Below are 17,852 nucleotides of genomic sequence, written 5' to 3' on the forward strand. Positions count from 1 at the left end.
TATAAGGATGTTGATAGAACCAAGGGCCAAGCACATACAATTGCTAGGTTAACCCATTCCCAGTATTTAACAGAGATGTGTGTGTTTGGGGGAGTCATCTGTTGATTGGTTAATTGATTCTGCGCTGTGCACCTTGTTTCTCCTGCGGTAGGTGACGTTCTTCCAGAGCAGGAGCAACACCTGTCTGGTGACCCCCATCTTTAAAAAGACCTCAAAAGCTACGCTGCCATGGTCCGCTGGAACACACACACACACACACACACACACACACACACACACACACACACACACACACACACACACACACACACACACACACACACACACACACACACACACACATACACACACACACACACACACACAAAATATTACAATACAAACGATTAGGAATATGGCAATAACATAATTAATGTACACTGTAAAAATGTAAAAATGGAAATTTGTTAATAACGCAATTCTGGGAGAAAGAGAGAAAACATCGAAGAAGAAGCCGACGACAATGATTATGACGAGGACGAAGATGATGTTGATCATCATCATCCATCATATAAACTTGTTATTACTATTATTAGAGACCATAGCATTTCAGACCAAAACATACGTTAGAAAGAGAGTGTTGACTGCATTTAGAGATGAGACTCAAAGAGACAATCGGTGTGGCAGCCTGGTCAGAGTTACCGTGAACCCGTCGTGTCTGACCCTTCCAGGCCACTCTGCCCTCATCCCCTTCATCCGCCTTTGCTCTAATTGGTTTAACTTCGCGACTCTCAGACATCATCGTTAACTTTTGCTGGTTTGTGTCTTGAGCACAGCCTGTGAGGGTTTTTCTATTTTACAAATGATTACTGAGAGTTCATCGACATGTTGATCTCACAGTCCCTGTTATAATCTGCAGAATGCTGATTATTTAACCGGTAAATGACGCATGTTTCATAAATAGGTTATCTCCACTTAAAATATGAAACAATACAACCAGGATTTGTTTATCCTATTTCTTTCTGTTTGCACATGCAAATAACAGGCCTGCGTCGCAGGAGAAACAGAGGATGTGGTCTGCACAATATTATGAGGTAGTCTGATAATGAGCCGGGGTAGAGATGTTGTTTGTTACAACTGAACACATCTATTTCCATTAACTCACAGTGCTGTAGTCCATCTCTTCCCCCAGAAGAAAAATGACACTCAATGCCCTCTCAATTAAAAACATGATGCAGGACTGAACCATGTCCATACTGTACACACACACGCCTGCATTACAGGATGCAAACCTAACAAATAGGATAGTTGCATGTCACAATACGCAGGTAGATACAGTGTATGCAGTGTGATGTGCATCCTGATCATGAATGAACCAGTCGGAGTAAACTCGCGTATCTCTGAAAAACAGAGCGTCGCAACGACTGGTGTTATTTCCTCCGCGGACATTACAGTGTAACTCTAAACGAAACCACCTGGATGAACCACGTTAACCCTCTCAAAGGAGAACACACCCTACCTTGAGTATCGATCCCAGATGTGTACCGTTTTAATTTGAGTTTGTTGTCCCGGCTATGATTCCGCAGTCTGTCATTGAGGCTCACTCAATTATTTCAGTAGCGTCTGACCCGTACATGTAATCCACACAACTACTGCCGACGTGATTGGCTGGGAGTAAAAAGAAGGGCGGGGTTATAGATGCCGGTATGGCATCTGATTGGCCCGTGTAGATGTACGCTTCGTCTGTGTTTTGGAACGTGACGCATCCGATTGGACAGCTGTTGACAGCGCAGTGGTATAGGAACGGGAAATGGGCATTTGTTTACAGCACTGACAGACTATATAGTACTAGGGCTATAACAGCACATACAGACTATAATAGTAGGGCTATAACAGCACAGACAGACTATAATAGTAGGGCTACAGCAGCACAGACAGACTAGGACTATAGCAGCACAGAGACTTTATACTAGGACTAGCAGCATAGGCATTTAGGTAATACATAAAACCCATCGATTTGTATCTATTTTCTCATTATGAAGACTGAATAACATTTAAAGTTATCCGTTACGTTTTGTTAGAAATAAAAAGTCGTGACAAGTAGACAAGCTTAATGATCATTTTAATAACCATCCAAAATAGTATTTCTTAAAATATAACTTTCCCTCTATCAAATAAGGCATCGGATGCCCTCAATTCTGCACACAAGTTGTAAAAACAGGAAACAAAGACATGCACAATGTAGAAATGTAGAAATCTAGAAGTCATAATGAAAAACATGATGGAAAACCAAGCAATGCCAGTATTTAAGACACCGGGCTGAACAGGCAACAGCTTCCACTGCAGACCAAAGCGAGGCTATAGGAAGATCATGATTATGAAACATGCGCCCTCTAGCGTCGCAAACACGCCCGTTCACCCGGCTCAGGCACATTGGTAACAAGCGCACACCGGAAGACCCTTCCACTCCCTCATCCGTTAAAATCCTCGTCCAATATACCGCTGTTTAGTGCAGTGTAAAAATAATCCTGGATTATTCTGCATAGCATGTACTTCCCGTTTTTCTTTATTAAATATCTTGATAAATATAGATTAAGTACTATCTTGAGGCCCGTCTTTTTTAAATCTGTTATCACAATATTCGAACTTTCTGTACAACGCTAAAAAATATATATAGCTCGACGAGTCGTTCACGTTCATCAAAATTACAATAACCTTGATATGATACAACAAAGAAATGCATAATTGGGCTGAGGTTGGCGAAAAATAACGTAAATCCAATGTTATACCAGGCCTTTCACCAGTCCGACCAGGAAGAGCTTTGTGATTGATTCTTAAAGAATCCAAGGCTGTTCTCCGATTGGTTCTCAGAGGAACAGAGGTTGTTCCTGTCCGGTTAACAGACGGTACGTTGAGGCTGGCATGGTCTTCAGGTGAATCTGCCAAAACAATGTAGAAAATAAAGGAAGATGTTAACGATAGAAGCGCTGGTTTAAAATGCTGTTTATGCGCAAAACAAACACGTTTGACTCCCAGCAGAAAGGTTCAAGGGTTGATTATCAGATTTTCAGTTTTTATAGACCATGGTAAATGTACTGCATTTATACAGCGCTTTTCTAACCATGGCCACTCAAAGTGCTTTACAATATTTCCTAACATTCACCCATTCATGCACACATTCACACAACCATGCGAGGTGACAGCCAGCTGGTCAGGAGCAGGTGGGGCTAAAGGCCCCACGACAGGCCACCAGGTGTCCAGCACACATCTAGATGGACACGCCCACTTGTGATGTCATAAGAGCCCGATTTTACAAAAACGGCTTATAACGGCTAATCACACTCACGCCTGGTGGCACGTCATGGGACCTTTAAGTGTCTCGCTCACAGGGGACACCACAACACTCGAACTAGCAACCTCCCGGTTACCAGCCGACCCGCTCTACCTCCTGAGCCCGGCTCAGGCTACGCACAGACACACGGTCACTAAGCGTAGCCTATCCTACTGCAGAGCACAAACTAAAGACAGAAGCAGTACATAGAGCTAGCGGACGAGTCGCCTTATCTAGAGCCTCCCCCCACCTCTCCGACGGCGTTGGTCAGGATGCTGATGATCTTCTCGTGGGGCGTGGCCACCACGCTCTGGCCGTTGATCTCGATGATGCGGTGGCCCACGCGGATCCCCCCCCGCTCCGCGATGCCCCCCCGCATCAGGCTGCAGATCTGGGGGAGAGGGGAGAGGCGTGCTGGGGTGAGGGGACCAGGACAGAGCGTCTGTGTCTGAAGACACTTTGGATCCAAGCCTCTGCTCAATAACAACAACAAAATATTATATATATAAAGTATAAAATGTATAATATTAACTTTATTTTGAACGACTCATGGTCCATTAGAACACAAACAAATACAGACAGCAACACATACACAAACACTGGCAAAAGCTATTTAAAAAGGCAATGATATATATTATACATATTTATATAAGCTCAGGAGCTGAATGAACCGTTTAACTCGTGTCGCTGTTTAAATGATTAGAGTTATGCCAACGGATGGATTGATTAATGAAAAAAAAAAGAAGTTAAACCAATTACAGGTAAAGGCGATATAAGGATTGTTTTGAAACACATGTGTCCAGATGGAGTTGCTGAACATTTATTAACGCACACTTCCCACACATAACCACAAAAAAGCGTGTCAAAATGCGGAGAAATAGATGACAATAGGAAGAATTTGAGGCTTAGAAGTGTTGAAGTGAGGCGATTTATATTTACTCACGATTCCGTCCTCTACGCTGAAGCCCAGCTGGTACTTGGGGTCCGGCCTCTTGATGATCGCCATGGTGACCGGGGGACAGTGGACGATGCTCAGCTTCACGATGGTTTGGTTTTTTAAGTCCTGCAATACAGATAGAGATTAACAATGGGGAAAAACTAGGATGAGTATTATTTTTTATTTGGAAGTATGTGTTCCCATTGCCCGCTACAAGGTCAAACTACCGCTTCTCCAACTTACGCTAAAACGTTTATTTTGCATAAAGACCATTCTTAATGCATTTCCTTTGTGGTATCAACCTTATTTCCAAGTTGTGTTGTATAAGTCACCTCTGAGCTTTGAAAAACCGTGGCCCACAGTGCCCTCTAGTGGCCATTTGCAAAATAACAGTCATGTGAACGCTGGTCCGAATAGCAAGCCAAGCAAAACACATCCTCCACTTTTACAACTTCCACTTTTCAGTTCTGCTTCTTTCTTAAGGTTATGTCAACAGAACAATCAGCCTTCGAATGACCAATCAAAAAGCAGACTAATGTGATTAGAACAAGGAGAGGAAGGAGAGCAACGTATTTACATACTCAAATCCATCACGCAAATAGAGACAGAAACACCCACGTCTGTTTTCCCAAGACAGGCTTGGGAAGTTTCGCTTGGGAGTGAGACACCAGGTCTCAATTCTAAATCCTCAGTGTTTAACACATTTAGCAGAACGCCTCCAGCCTGAACTCCTGGTTCCTCTCAATCACCATGACGATGTCCCGGGACGGGTCGCACGACCCCAGGGTTCAAACCCTCAACCTTCGGGTTGTTTTTGTTGGAAATACGTTACGCAGAGTGCTAGTCTAACAAAACAGGATTTGGATTAAAATCCACGTCGGACGGGAGACAAACTAAGATCTGGGTTCCCTTTCTTGAGCTTCGTGTTAGTTCAGATCCATCAAGTCCCGTGAAGCGGGGATCTGTGAGTGCGTCATCGTCGGCGAACGAAAACTCAACCAGCGTGAGAAACCTGTAAACAAGTACCCTAATTAACTGCTTCCGACGAGCTGGCTGTCGCCTGGAATGGTTCGCTTCACCGTTGTCAGTCGCTCTGGATAGAAGCCTTGGTTAAATGCCCGAATTGTAAATGTAAATGTACCACAGTATGCCTGCTGAACCCCCGACTAGCAGAATGTGGTGGCGACGACGGTCAGGCCAAACACAGCTACAGACGGATACACCGGCAGCCCCGTTTCAACCCCCGCTCCAACGCTCGCACCAGAGGTTTGCTAGGCTCCAATACTCTGTCAAGACAATAGATTAGCTCAGCGCTACGCTATTAGTTGTCTTTATAGGGTTTCTGAAAAAGAAAGCGAAAGTAGCAAAAGTGTTGAAATGTACACTATATTTAGGAACTATGAACTATTCTCTGAAAATTGTTTGTTGGACTCCGCCGTCGGTGTGTGAACCGTTTAGTAGTCGCTTTTTTTTCCAAAGTGACAACTAAATGTATATGTACCACAGTGGCCCTAGTGGCCCCCATACTAGCATAACGCTAAGCGCCACAGCAGTCCCAGTGTTCCCAGTGTTCCCAGTCTCACCCGGATGACGTTCTGGCAGGAGGCGATGGGCAGGCCCACCAGGCTGGTGCCGTTGACAGACATGATGCGGTCCCCGATGCTCAGGGCCCCGCTGCGCTCGGCGGGGCCCCCGTGCAGCAGGTTGGCCACCACCACCGTGGGCAGGATGGAGCCCCAGCCCGACTCCACCATGGCCAGGCCCAGGATCTCCCCCGGGCCCTTGGAGATCAGCACCTGGGGGGGGGGGGGGGACAGACAGACAGACGGACGGACGGACAGACAGACGTGTTGAGGGGGATCCTCAAGGGTTTTTCAGTGTTTTTTATTCTTTATTATTCTTATTTTGACCCAGAATTATCTTACTAATATTCAGAGCTTTGAATTGTTCCAACAAATGTTCACAATGACTTATTGGTAAATGTTTTTAGAGTGAATTTACTAGCTTTAAAATAGTTGTTTTCACACAAATTCTTTCACATAATCAATTAACCGTTTGGGGTATTGAGTTGTGTGGGAGTGGGCAGCTCTTAGACAATCTCTATTTCTTTGCAAAAAAGTAACAAATATATGTTATTTAATAAATTAACTCTTAAACCTTATAATATAATACTAATATTGGTATGACACGAGTATAAGTACTTGTATAAGTATTCTCTTTAAAAACTAAGACCAACACATTGGCAGCCAGCAGATCAAGCATCCAGCCATAACTTCCAACCAAAGCAAATCCCAGCTCACGTCTCTGATGTTCTGGGAGTCGGAAAAGTGGGCCAGGTCTCCGTTGTAGAGTTCCTGCGCTCCCAGGAAGTCGCTGTAGTCCCCGGGCTTCATCTGGCTGGCCTCTATGCCGTTGGCCTGGAGGAACTGCTGGTAGGCCACGCCGAAGGCCTGCCCGATGGCCTGGGCGATGGTCTTGGCCTGGGGGTGGGAGGCTCATCGTGAGGACCACACTAGGACACACTATGGATGTTGTGGGAAAAAAATGTCCTAGTTCTCCTAAAAGTTGCTGAGTGGAATAATATTTCAGAATTTATCCTTAATATCGATTCACATAAAAAAATACTTTGAGAAATGTCTCCTTGTTTTATTCTTCTTAATATCGATTAATATAAACAAATACTCTTGAGAAATGTCCCCTTATTTCGTTCCCCAGTGCTACATGCCTCTCATACATTTCCAGTGAGATGTGTTGTTTGTGAACTTCCACTGAAGCCTATTTTGAGTACAAAGACCGTCCACATGGAGCTGTCCTGAAACGGGGGCAGTGATCATCAAGGGACCAACCACCCCCCCCCGCCCCCCCATTTCTCTGGGCTAATTAGTTTCCAAAAGAAGCGTTTACTTTGCCTTTTGAGCTCTGCTGGGAGCGGATAACCAAGATGGCAGCCTTCCCTTTCCTCTCAAAGGCAGCTCTCAGCGTGTGCTGCGGCAGACGACTTTCAAGCCAAACGCAGCGACCGCGATGGGTACACCAGCAGCACCGTTTAAACACCCCGTTCTAACGCTCACACCACAGAGGTTGCTAGGCTCCGATACTCTGTCGAGATAATGGATAAACTCAGCACTATGATTTCATCATTCTTTTCGTTTTCTGAGAAGGAAGCAAAAGTAGCAAAAGTGTTGAAATTGTGTACTTATGTAGAAACGCTATGTAGAAACTATAAACTACTGAAAGTGAAAATGCAGAAAGAAGATGTCAAGTTTCTACATGTTTTGTTTGGACTGAAATTGAACCGCCGGACCCCCAAATCCCACCCAAGCAAGACATCGGAGGATCCGCGTCTACAACAACGGCCACCAAAGGTTCAGGGGAGGCTACTCACGTCCTCAGAGGAGAAGACGTGGCAGACCATCGAGCATTTCTTCACGGGCCCGGAGGAAGAGGAGGAGGAGGAAGGGGAGGATGGCGTCCCGTCGGCGGCGGAGGCCTTAGGACTGGGGGGCTTCCTGCGAGCCATGAGCACCACGATGTTGTTGATGTCTGCGATGTAGGAGATCATCTGGAGCGAGTGGTCCATCATGGCCTCCTGGGGACGACGACGCAGGGAGGGGTTCAACCACAGAGGAGACGTTTGTTTAACTTTTCCATCGTATCCAAATGGGATAGAAGGATACAAGGATCAAGGATCATGTGTTGTCGTCTATGCGTGTCGTCATGCACTTTTTCAGCTTGCCATGTCTTACCGCCCCGCCTCCCACTCACCAGTTTAAAGTCCAATAAAATATATATTAAATGTAAATACATTTGAGTAGGACGTACCTGTGTGTCAGCGTTGAGCACTTTGATCCTCTGGGTGGAGATGAAGAGATCCACCTCTACCATTGGCTGAGACTCTCCCTCGGGGGCCTATAGGAAGAGACGACCACAGCCGTCATTGCTTCTCACAGGAGCTCCGACAGTAGACCTTGTTCAACGTGCTGAATATTATACTACAGCATGTATTCAACTGTGGCTGTGTCACTTCTGAAGGATAAGGAAGGGAAGACACTTTTACAACCGTTTTTTTTTTTAAATTTCACTGACGAGCAGCAGGGACGTTTTGAATCCCTGTACTCAAGTGGCAGTCAGGGGTTCGACAGTGCATACCGAGACAGGTCATTAAGGACAAGGTAGGGGTCAGGGCCTCTTGCTCTACGATGTCTCCAGGCAGACATCCGAGCTTAAAACCCTGTCCCCTTCAGCCGGCAGTCGGACACCCCGACCAGTAAGAGATCACCGCGGCCAGCCTCGTCAGCTGAACGGGGTTCCCATCCCACCCAGTGTGTGTGTGTGTGTGTGTGTGTGTGTGTGTGTGTGTGTGTGTGTGTGTGTGTGTGTGTGTGTGTGTGTGTGTGTGTGTGTGTGTGTGTGTGTGTGTGTGTGTGTGTGTGTGTGTGTGTGTGTGCCGACCTTGATGCGGTCCACTGCCTCCTGGGCCTGGGTCATGCGGGCGTTGGTGGACAGGTTCTTGTCCGAGCGGATCTGGGTGGAGCCCAGGTACTTGGCCCCGAAGATGATCCCGTCAATCAGGTCCTCAGGGTCACATGGGCCGGGCACTTTAAATAACAACAACAACAACGACGACGACGACAGGAGGAGAAGAAGGAAAACGCACAAACACAATGTCAATCAAACCACGATGACCGGATTCAACAAAGTAAAACATTTATATTAAAACAGTATTCAGGTATTTCTGATGTTTTCTTACCATCTTTATAAGCAGGGCGGTAATCCTCACTCTTTAAATCAACGGAAAAGAAAACAGCAACACAAATAAATAATAAGTGGGACAGAGGAACAGAGAAAAACGCAACGGAAGACTAAATAATAACTTGGTAATAACCAAAAAAATTAGTTAAGTTAAGACGCTTACAACTGACCCTAATGGCGATATCAAAAGCAAGCTTTTAAAAAGGCTTAACACAAATAATTAGTTGGGTATTTAGGTCTTTGGTAGTATTAACTAATTAGGGTTGGAGCTCTGCGAATGCATTTAAAACAGTTAAATCATAGCGTTTTGAGGGGAATTAAAGGAGAGAAAAAAAGAGAATACGCAAGGAAGAGTTCAATAATAAAAATAAATAAAAATAAAATCAAAAACAATAAAACCACGAAACATTAAAAACGTTTACACAACAAAGACGGCTCTACTGCCCGGCGGTGCGGTCACGGCGACCGGCAGAGAGCGAAACAACCCAACATCCCTGCCCCTCCTCACCTCCTCATCGCCCCCCTCCTCCTCCTCCTCCACCTCCGGCTCCCTCTTCCTCCACACCGGCTCCGAGGGCTGGTTGTCGGGCAGCGAGGACGCGTAGGAGCTCTCCTTGCGCGGAAGGCGCCAGTCGTTCCTGTAGTGGCGCCAGAACTCCTGGGCCTCGTCCTGGCTGTAGGACACCGACACCACCGCGTCCACGTCCCCCCTGGGGGACGAATCGCTGCTGCTGCAGTGGTGGTGGTGGTGGTGTTGGTGCTGGGGGGGGGGAGGTGTGGCTGCGATCTCGGTACACTCCAGAAGACCCAGCAGGTCCCTCTGATGGCTCTCGGAGAACAGGAGCCCCGTGGTCTCCGTGGTGGGGGGCCCCACGGCGGCTCCCGGAGGCCCCTGAGGCCTTGTATCGGCGGGGGGCTGGGGGTGGGCGTAGGGGTCCAGGTCAGAGGTGGAGGTGGCGGGCACCTCCTCGCCCATTCGCTGGAGCCGATTGAGGAGGGCGTGGATGTGGGTGTGGTCCTCATCGCTCGGGGTCCTGTCCGCTACCGGGCGGGCCACATCCTCTTCCTTACCCCCTACCTCCTTAAGGCCTTCCTCCTCAATGACCTCCTCTGTTGCGGGCCTCCCATTGACCTCCGCCTCCTCCCCACCTCCCCACACACCCAGCTCCTCCGTCTTCTTCTCCACCTGCTGCGCGCCCGGCGCCGGTGTGGCCGCGGGTGGCTCACTCAGATCTGACGGTGTGGCCAGTTGAACCAGCTGCCCCACCTCCACTTTAACCCCCTGCTCGCCCCCCTCACCCCCCCACACGCCCAGGGCCTCCACCATCCCTTCCTTCCACGCACCCGCGGGCGGTTTAGCAGCTGTCGGCTCCCTCGAAGCGGACGCCGGAGCCAATTGAACCAGCGGGCCCAACTCCACCCCCACCGCCCCCACCTCTGTCTTGACGCCCTGCGCCCCCAGAGACGAGGGGAAGGTGGCCTCGTCGAGGTCCTCCACGGCGCCGGCGTCGCTGGAGCTGTCGGACCTCCAGTCCAGAGGGGGGGGCTCAATCAGGCTAAAAGAGTCCAGGGGGTCTGCCGACGCAGCGGGGGTCTGGCTGACACACTCGACGCTGGGACACAGTGTGTCAGCGAGTCCGCCCGGGGCTAGGCACACTGGCGGACCAGCAGGGCTGCTGAGGTCGGATTCCATCTCGCTAACCGGCCTGTCGTAGGCATTAATGGCGTGGGAGTACGTGGGTAACTTCGGGGGATACTGTTATGAAAACACAGAACGTATGTTTAATATGTATGTTATAGCATTAGGGACTGCACGGATTTGGGCGAAAGGCATAAATGTATTAAAAGAGTGTGAGCCTTGTCACAACACTTTGATGTCAAGTCTTGTCACAGTGCACATGACTCTGATAGCAGATGTTTTAGATAGCAGAGCTCAAGGTGCAGATGTTAGGTGATAAGGCATCACACTGTGGGATAGGGTCTGTGTATCACTGTCAGCTGTAATAATTGACTACTTTTAGAAGTTATCAGTCTAACACAACCCTAAAAACGAATTAAAAACGTTAGACAATCATAATACACACGGTGCATTATAATAAGTGCCGGATTACATGTTGGAAGTCAGTGATCTAGAAATACATTAGCCTTACTTAGCTCAAATTAGCTCGTCACTGTATCAATGTGCTGAATGCAATGTCTTCCCTGAATGCAAGGCAGTGGTTTTTTTTGAACACATCAGACTTGAATATCTTAGGATAAGAAAAAGAATAGTGGGCAGAAAACACTTAGATCACTCACCGGTTAGCTGTGTCGCTATGTGTTGGTTGGCCTGACTTTGTATTTATATATATACGACTTAACTCCCATTGAGACCGCCAAGGCGATGTGGTTTGGTGTAAAACTAGCTCGTATGTTTCTCAACAGCCAAGGGTAGACCTTCACTCAACTTTAGTCACCCCACATAACTCCAGGGCGGCTCAAGTGTCTGAAAAAACACGCTATATCCTCTCCATCCAGACAGATCCAGCTGCTGCAGCCACCGACGCACAGCGACCACGTCGATACACTGCGCATGCGCGGCAAGACCATCCGCGTCAGGCTCAATCGATTGTCGAAAAAAGTGATCCAAGTAGATTTTTGTTCATTTTGACTTTTATTATGAGTTAACATTAATTAAAAATTACCTCCATAATTCTCGGTTTTATATGGCCGTATGTTACAAGCTTTTTCTGAATCGCTTCAACTTACCGTAGTGTGTGTTCAATGCATCTTTACAAAATCATCGAAAAATAATCTATAGGAATATTAGCAAAACCATATTTAAGTTTATGGACTGAGTTGACACTAAAATAAGATTACTGAAGGATACATTCAAGAAAATGGATTCACTATTTAAAACCCTGAATTACATAAAAATGTCATAAAAATTCACATTATTGAAATGTCAATATTCAAGTCATGCATCAGTCAATTCAGCGTTGCATGTGCAGATAAATATAGACTCATATTATGAACAATTCATCATAATAAAACAATTTCCGTTCAAGGGCAGAATTAGGGTCTCTCTTTCACCCACAAGATAAAGATCAGTTACAAATCATCAATCTAAATATTTCATCAATGCTGATCCAAATAAGTCCAGAGAAACCATCACTCGCAGAAAAAAACAAGGAGAACTCTCTCATTGGTCACTGCTGCTAGCGTTCATCTGAATCAAGCCGATCAGAGACGCGATAGTGCCCATCAACCCCACCAACCAATCAGGAAATTTCCCCGCCCACAGGAACCCAGGAGGCATCCAATGAATGGCGTTGCTGAGATCAGCCATGCTGCTGAGAATAGTGAGCATCTCCCCTCGCATCTGCCTCCGGAGCTGAGATCGACTGGAGGTTTCACTGTGAACACAAAACTGTTTTAGTACGGGATAGCCAAGTAGTTAGGGGGGGGGTCGACTCCCAGACCGAAGGGTCTGGGTTCAAACCCCAATGTCCAGGGTCTACCAGTAGGCATCTCTGGGCAGGATACCTGACTCCTCCCCTTGACCCCTCCCCTTGACCCCTACCCTAAGCAGGCTACCTGACCCCTCCCCTACCATTGACGACATGCATCCTTCTCTTTCGCTCTGGATAAAAAGGGAGCTGCTCAATTATATTCAACACATCACAGGGACTTTGTGTGACTATGCTAAACTGTGTTAAAACAAACCTGTTTGGTTTATACTTGGAGTTGTTTGTTTGTAGTTGAAGAAAGACATTGACCAAACAAACGTTGGATAAATACTAAATGTAAACACACCAGAGTCTATATACCGTCCTATACTGTAGGCCTCATAACAACAAAAACAAAATCAACCCTTTGCTGTTTTAATCATGAAGCCCTCATCCAAAGCGGCTTCAGATGTCATTAAGGAGAAGGTAGATGTTATGTTGTGTAGCTCAAGGATGCCCACGGTTTGTCTGCGGACACCGAGGATCGAACCCAGCACAACACCCGACTGGGAGTTGATGAATGAACAGAGTACGTCTGTGGTACCTGCTGCCCTCTCCAGCTCTCGCACACTTCCTCAGCCTCCTCTTCAGCAGCACAATAAGTCTGATCGACCTGGAAGAGAAAACATTGAAGAAGTTTCACTGGGAGGGACGGCGAAATAACTGTTTTGGACGCCTTTGCGCTGTGAAAAACAAGATGCAAATAAGTCAACACTCAATGTAAACCGCCAATTGCGGCTTATGTTGTGTTTAGGGTTATAGCCCACACTACACACACACACACACACACACAAAAACACACTTTTATACTACACACATAGGAATGGTACATTCACTTACTGTACCGACAGCGATATATTGTTTCTCTTCCTTCGAAAAAATGTACTTATTGTAAATCACTTTGGATAAAAGCGTCTGCTAAAGGCCTCATCCTCATCGTCATCCGCTTATCCGGGGTCGGGTCGCGGGGGGAGCAGCTCAAGCAGGGGGCCCCAGACTTCCCTTTCCCGGGCCACATTGACCAGCTCTGACGGGGGGATCCCGAGGCGTTCCCAGGCCAGTGTTGAGATATAATCTCTCCACCTAGTCCTGGGTCTTCCCCGAGGTCTCCTCCCCACTGGACGTGCCTGAAACACCTCCCAAGGAAGGCGCCCAGTGGGCATCCTTACCAGATGCCCGAACCACCTCAACTGACTCCTTTCTAAGTAAAGGAGCAGCGGCTCTAATCCGAGTTCCTCACGGATGGCTGAGCTTCTCACCCTATCCCTAAGGGAGACGCCAGCCACCCTTCTGAGAAAACTCATCTCGGCCGCTTGTACCCGCGATCTCGTCCTTTCGGTCATCACCCAGCCCTCATGACCATAGGTGAGGATAGGAACGAAGATCGACCGGTAGATCGAGAGCTTTGCCTTGCGGCTCAGCTCTCTTTTCGTTACAACGGTGCGGTAAAGCGAACGCAATACCGCCCCCGCTGCTCCGATTCTCCGGCCAATCCCACGCTCCATAGTACCCTCACTCGCGAACAAGACCCCGAGGTACTTGAACTCCTTCACTTGGGCTAAGGACTCATTTCCTACCCGGAGTAAGCAATCCACCGGTTTCCTGCTAAGAGTCATGGCCTCAGATTTAGCGGTGCTGATCCTCATCCCAGCCGCTTCACACTCGGCCGCCAGCCGATCCAGTGAGTGCTGAAGGTCACAGGCCGATGATCCAATGAGGACCACATCATCTGCAAAAAGCAGTGATGAGATCCTCAGACCACCGAACTGCAACCCCTCCCCACCACGACTACGCCTCGATATCCTGTCCATGTATATCACAAACAGGATTGGTGACAAGGCGCAGCCCTGGCGGAGACCAGCACCCACTGAGAACGGAACTGACTGGCTGCCGAGAACACGAACACAGCTCTCGCTTTGGGAGTACAAAGATTGGATGGCCCTGAGGATAGACCTCCTTACCCCATACTCCCGCAGCACCTCCCACAGTTTCTCCCGGGGGATCCACAAAACACATGTAGACCGGATGGGCATACTCCCAGGCCCCCTCCAGGATCCTTGCGAGAGTGAAGAGCTGGTCCGTAGTTCCACGTCCGGGGCGAAAACCGCATTGTTCCTCTTCAATCTGAGGTTCGACGATCGGCCGAACCCTCCTTTCCAGCACCTTGGAGTAGACTTTACCAGGGAGGCTGAGAAGTGTGATACCCCGGTAATTGGCACACACTCTCTGGTCCCCCTTTTTGAACAGGGGAACCACCACCCCGGTTTGCCACTCCTTTGGCACTGTACCCGACTCCCACGCGATGTTGAATAGGCGTGTCAACCATGACAGCCCCTCAACACCCAGAGCCTTTAGCATTTCTGGCTGGATCTCATCAATCCCTGGGGCTTTGCCACTGCGGAGATGTTTGACTACCTCAGTGACCTCCACCAGGGAAATTGACGACGAAACACCATCAACCTCGAGCTCTGCCTCCAACATAGAGGGCGTGTTATTCGGATTCAGGAGTTCCTCAAAGTGTTCCTTCCAACGTCCGACGACCTCCTCAGTTGAGGTCAACAGAGTCCCATCCTTACTGTACACAGCTTGGATGGTTCCCCGTTTCCCCCTCCTGAGGTGCCGGATAGTCTTCCAGAAACACTTTGGTGCCGACCGAAAGTCCTTCTCCATGGCCTCTCCGAACTTCTCCCACACCCGCTGCTTAGCCTCCGACACGGCAGCCGCTGCAGCCCTTCGAGCCTGTCGGTACCTTGCAACCGAGTCAGGAGTCCTCCAGGATATCATATCCCGGAAGGCCTCCTTCTTCAGTCGGACGGCTTCCCTGACCACCGGTGTCCACCACGGTGTCCGAGGGTTACCGCCCCTTGAGGAGCCTAAGACCCTGAGGCCACAGCTAGCCACCGCAGCTTCAGCAATGGAGGCTTTGAACACCGCCCACTCCGGCTCAATGCCCCCAACCTCCACAGGAATGCCAGAAAAGCTCCGCCGGAGGTGTGAGTTGAAGATACCTAGGACGGGGGCCTCCTCCAGACGTTCCCAGTTCACCCGCACTACTCGTTTGGGCTTACCAGGTCTATCCGGAAATTTCCCCCATTCCCTGATCCAACTCACAACCAGATGGTGGTCGGTTGACAGACACCCGAGTGTCCAAAACATGCGGCCTCAGATCAGATGACACGATCACGAAATCGATCATCACTCTTCGGCCTAGGGTACTCTGGTACCAGGTACACTTATGAGCACCCTTATGTTCGAACATGGTGTTTGTTATGGATAATCCATGACTAGCACAGAAGTCCAATAACAAACGACCGCTCGGGTTTAGATCAGGGAGGCCGTTCCTCCCCACCACGCTTCTCCAGGTGTCTCCATCGTTGCCCACGTGGGCGTTGAAGTCTCCCAGCAGAACTACGGAGTCCCCTACTGGAGCCCCATACAGGACTCCATTCAGGGTCTCCAAGGGTCTCTCAAGTCTGCTAAAGGCTCTAAATGTAAATGGGAATGTTCATATTCACGATCAGAGAGTGCACCTCCCTCATTATCATGCGACACACACACACACACACACACACACACACACACACCCCCCCCCCCCCCCCCCCCCCCCCCCGTCTCACCGGAGTGTCCCCAGCACCAGAGAGGCCCCCCACAGCGCGGTGCTCAGCAGCCACCAGCGCTCTGAGCGGGCGGGGATGAGCTTGGCGTCGGCCGCCCAGGCCACGTGCTCACAGGGGTAGAACAGCTGGTCCGCCACGTTGTTCAGCACCGAGATCCAGCGCAGCCCGCCGTCTGACCCCTGGGAGGGCAATGGGCACGAAGCCCGCCGGAGGTTACATTTCAGTGGTTTGATTTGACTCTCTTCGTCGTTTGAAGCGAAGTAGATATGTACCATATTATTATAGAAATCTTGATTATAGAAATATAGATTTGGTGGCCGCTTTTTCCAAAGCAGTGATCGACTTCACACAGTTCTTAGTTTGTATACTACAACCCTAGCCACACACACACACACACACACACACACACACACACACACACACACACACACACACACACACACACACACACACACACACACACACACACACACACACACACACACACACACACCCCTCCGTTTATTGAAAGAGAGAAGTGCTTTTTACTGTTGAGTTTTTCATTCAGCAGCCTTTTCGTCCAAACCTCTGAAGATATAGGTCAATAATTGATGAGCATGCAAGGTTAAGGTTAAGGTATCTTGCTCAAGTTGGCCTACTGCAGATAATGGGGCTCTCTACACTGCACTACTGACCTGCTTCCACCTGAAGAAGAACCCATGCAGAGGACAAGATAAAGGAATAAAGTTATATTAAACACAGAAGAAGTGACAGAAGAGATCGAATCACTGCATGACTGAAGGCAGGGCTTTCTGAAACTCACCTCCGGTCCGAGACCATAGCTGCGGGAGTAAGCCAGCATGGACAGATCATCGAAGAGCCGTAACACGGTCCTGCAGTGACTGAGTTGAGCGGAGAACAGCAGCAGACGGTTGCCGAGGTCCGAGGAGGAGGGTCTCCCGGGTGGCGTCTTCTGGGACAAGACCCCGCCGACCAGCTGGGACCCATAGCAGATGGTCCTGATCTGAATCAGCGCAACAGAAACGGTTATCGCTGCACCGGCTTTAAATGTCATAGAGCTTCATAGCCATAGCATATATATGCCATATATTTGTGTAATCCTACCGTATAGTAAGTGCATATCGCTGGATACTGCTAACATACTTCCAACAGTCCAAACAGTGCTGTATGAGGTGAAAGGTAAATACTCACAACTTTATCTCTCCCTCTGTATGATTCAAGTGTATTGACCAGTGATTCCAGAGACTCTTGCATTTCTGACAGCGTGACTACACTCGTTTACCAAATAACTGGCCTCGGAGAGACATGGATAACTTTCCTGCCTCAAAGGTATCCAGGTATGCATTGGGGCAACACAACAGACTCGCCGTTATCTTAGCCTCGTCTGTCACCGATCCTGCAATAGGAAGTCGATTTGGATCCGCCCAGACAGTAAAAGTCGCACAATGATAAATAGAACTTGTCACCAAACGTGTGTAAAAAGTGCCCGAAAAAGCGTAAAAGAACGTTGAAGCAAAAGTTGGGGTTGATTTAAAAGTTCGAAGGAAACCTTACATCGTCCAACTATTTTAACCATTTTATCATCATTTAAAAATGCAAGGCATTTTTATAAAATATGTCTGGTAAAATACTTTCTTTCAAAATCATGTACATTGGATACCCGCATGGGACGCAGCAGTCGGTCCATAGGAGGTGCAATTGCCCCTCCTATGAAAAACACCATAGTGAGCGTGAATTAGTTGAAGGTC

At 48.3% G+C, this 17,852-nt stretch overlaps 3 protein-coding genes across 5 annotated transcripts in view; all 3 read right to left on the reverse strand.

The window, feature by feature from the left end:
• The window catches only part of abca7 (ATP-binding cassette, sub-family A (ABC1), member 7), a 35,978-nt gene extending 34,320 nt beyond the window's left edge, over window positions 1-1,658 (reverse strand). For both annotated transcript variants that reach the window (XM_030373414.1, XM_030373413.1), the window contains exons 1-2: window positions 1,499-1,658; window positions 133-236 (exon numbers count right to left, since the gene is read on the reverse strand). In XM_030373414.1, the coding sequence (XP_030229274.1) occupies window positions 133-198 (66 nt within the window). In that variant the 5' untranslated portion in view covers window positions 199-236; window positions 1,499-1,658. The remainder of the gene's footprint in view (window positions 1-132; window positions 237-1,498) is intronic.
• A 426-nt stretch (window positions 1,659-2,084) lies between these two features.
• si:ch73-40i7.5 (amyloid-beta A4 precursor protein-binding family A member 3) lies at window positions 2,085-11,567 on the reverse strand. Of its 2 annotated transcripts, none has more exons than XM_030373418.1 (11): window positions 11,298-11,567; window positions 9,508-10,755; window positions 8,998-9,028; window positions 8,700-8,845; window positions 8,070-8,156; window positions 7,633-7,836; window positions 6,548-6,727; window positions 5,831-6,043; window positions 4,254-4,373; window positions 3,561-3,701; window positions 2,085-2,918 (listed from the first exon to the last, which is right to left on the reverse strand). In XM_030373418.1, the coding sequence occupies exons 2-11, from the start codon at window positions 10,690-10,692 to the stop codon at window positions 2,847-2,849; spliced, it is 2,379 nt and encodes a 792-aa protein (XP_030229278.1). In that variant the 5' UTR covers window positions 10,693-10,755; window positions 11,298-11,567; the 3' UTR covers window positions 2,085-2,846. The 2 variants fall into 2 exon arrangements, with proteins under 2 accessions (XP_030229278.1, XP_030229277.1); XM_030373417.1 differs by having other exon boundaries at window positions 3,561-3,783.
• A 62-nt stretch (window positions 11,568-11,629) lies between these two features.
• On the reverse strand, window positions 11,630-17,525 carry pex11g (peroxisomal biogenesis factor 11 gamma). Its single transcript, XM_030373421.1, has 5 exons — window positions 17,296-17,525; window positions 16,907-17,107; window positions 16,105-16,283; window positions 13,032-13,100; window positions 11,630-12,394 (listed from the first exon to the last, which is right to left on the reverse strand). Exons 1-5 carry the CDS (start codon window positions 17,356-17,358, stop codon window positions 12,181-12,183), a joined length of 726 nt encoding a protein of 241 aa, XP_030229281.1. The 5' UTR covers window positions 17,359-17,525; the 3' UTR covers window positions 11,630-12,180.
• Between the last annotated feature and the right edge of the window lie 327 nt (window positions 17,526-17,852).

Source organism: Gadus morhua, chromosome 12, assembly GCF_902167405.1.
Source record: "Gadus morhua chromosome 12, gadMor3.0, whole genome shotgun sequence".
Classification (NCBI taxonomy): domain Eukaryota; kingdom Metazoa; phylum Chordata; class Actinopteri; order Gadiformes; family Gadidae; genus Gadus; species Gadus morhua.

Excerpts from the sequence above, each read along its gene's own strand:
- si:ch73-40i7.5 (XM_030373417.1), bottom strand. The coding sequence starts at position 10,692 with ATGGAATCCGACCTCAGCAGCCCTGCTGGTCCGCCAGTGTGCCTAGCC. Across the intron at positions 7,837-8,069 it reads TGCTCAACGCTGACACACAG|GAGGCCATGATGGACCACTC; the intron begins GTACGTCCTACT and ends CGTCGTCCCCAG. Across the intron at positions 6,044-6,547 it reads ACTCCCAGAACATCAGAGAC|GTGCTGATCTCCAAGGGCCC; the intron begins GTGAGCTGGGAT and ends CCCCCCCCCCAG.
- pex11g (XM_030373421.1), bottom strand. The coding sequence starts at position 17,358 with ATGCAAGAGTCTCTGGAATCACTGGTCAATACACTTGAATCATACAGA. Across the intron at positions 13,101-16,104 it reads CTGGTGCTGGGGACACTCCG|GTCGATCAGACTTATTGTGC; the intron begins GTGAGACGGGGG and ends TTTCTCTTCCAG. Across the intron at positions 12,395-13,031 it reads AGAGCTGGAGAGGGCAGCAG|TGAAACCTCCAGTCGATCTC; the intron begins GTACCACAGACG and ends TTGTGTTCACAG.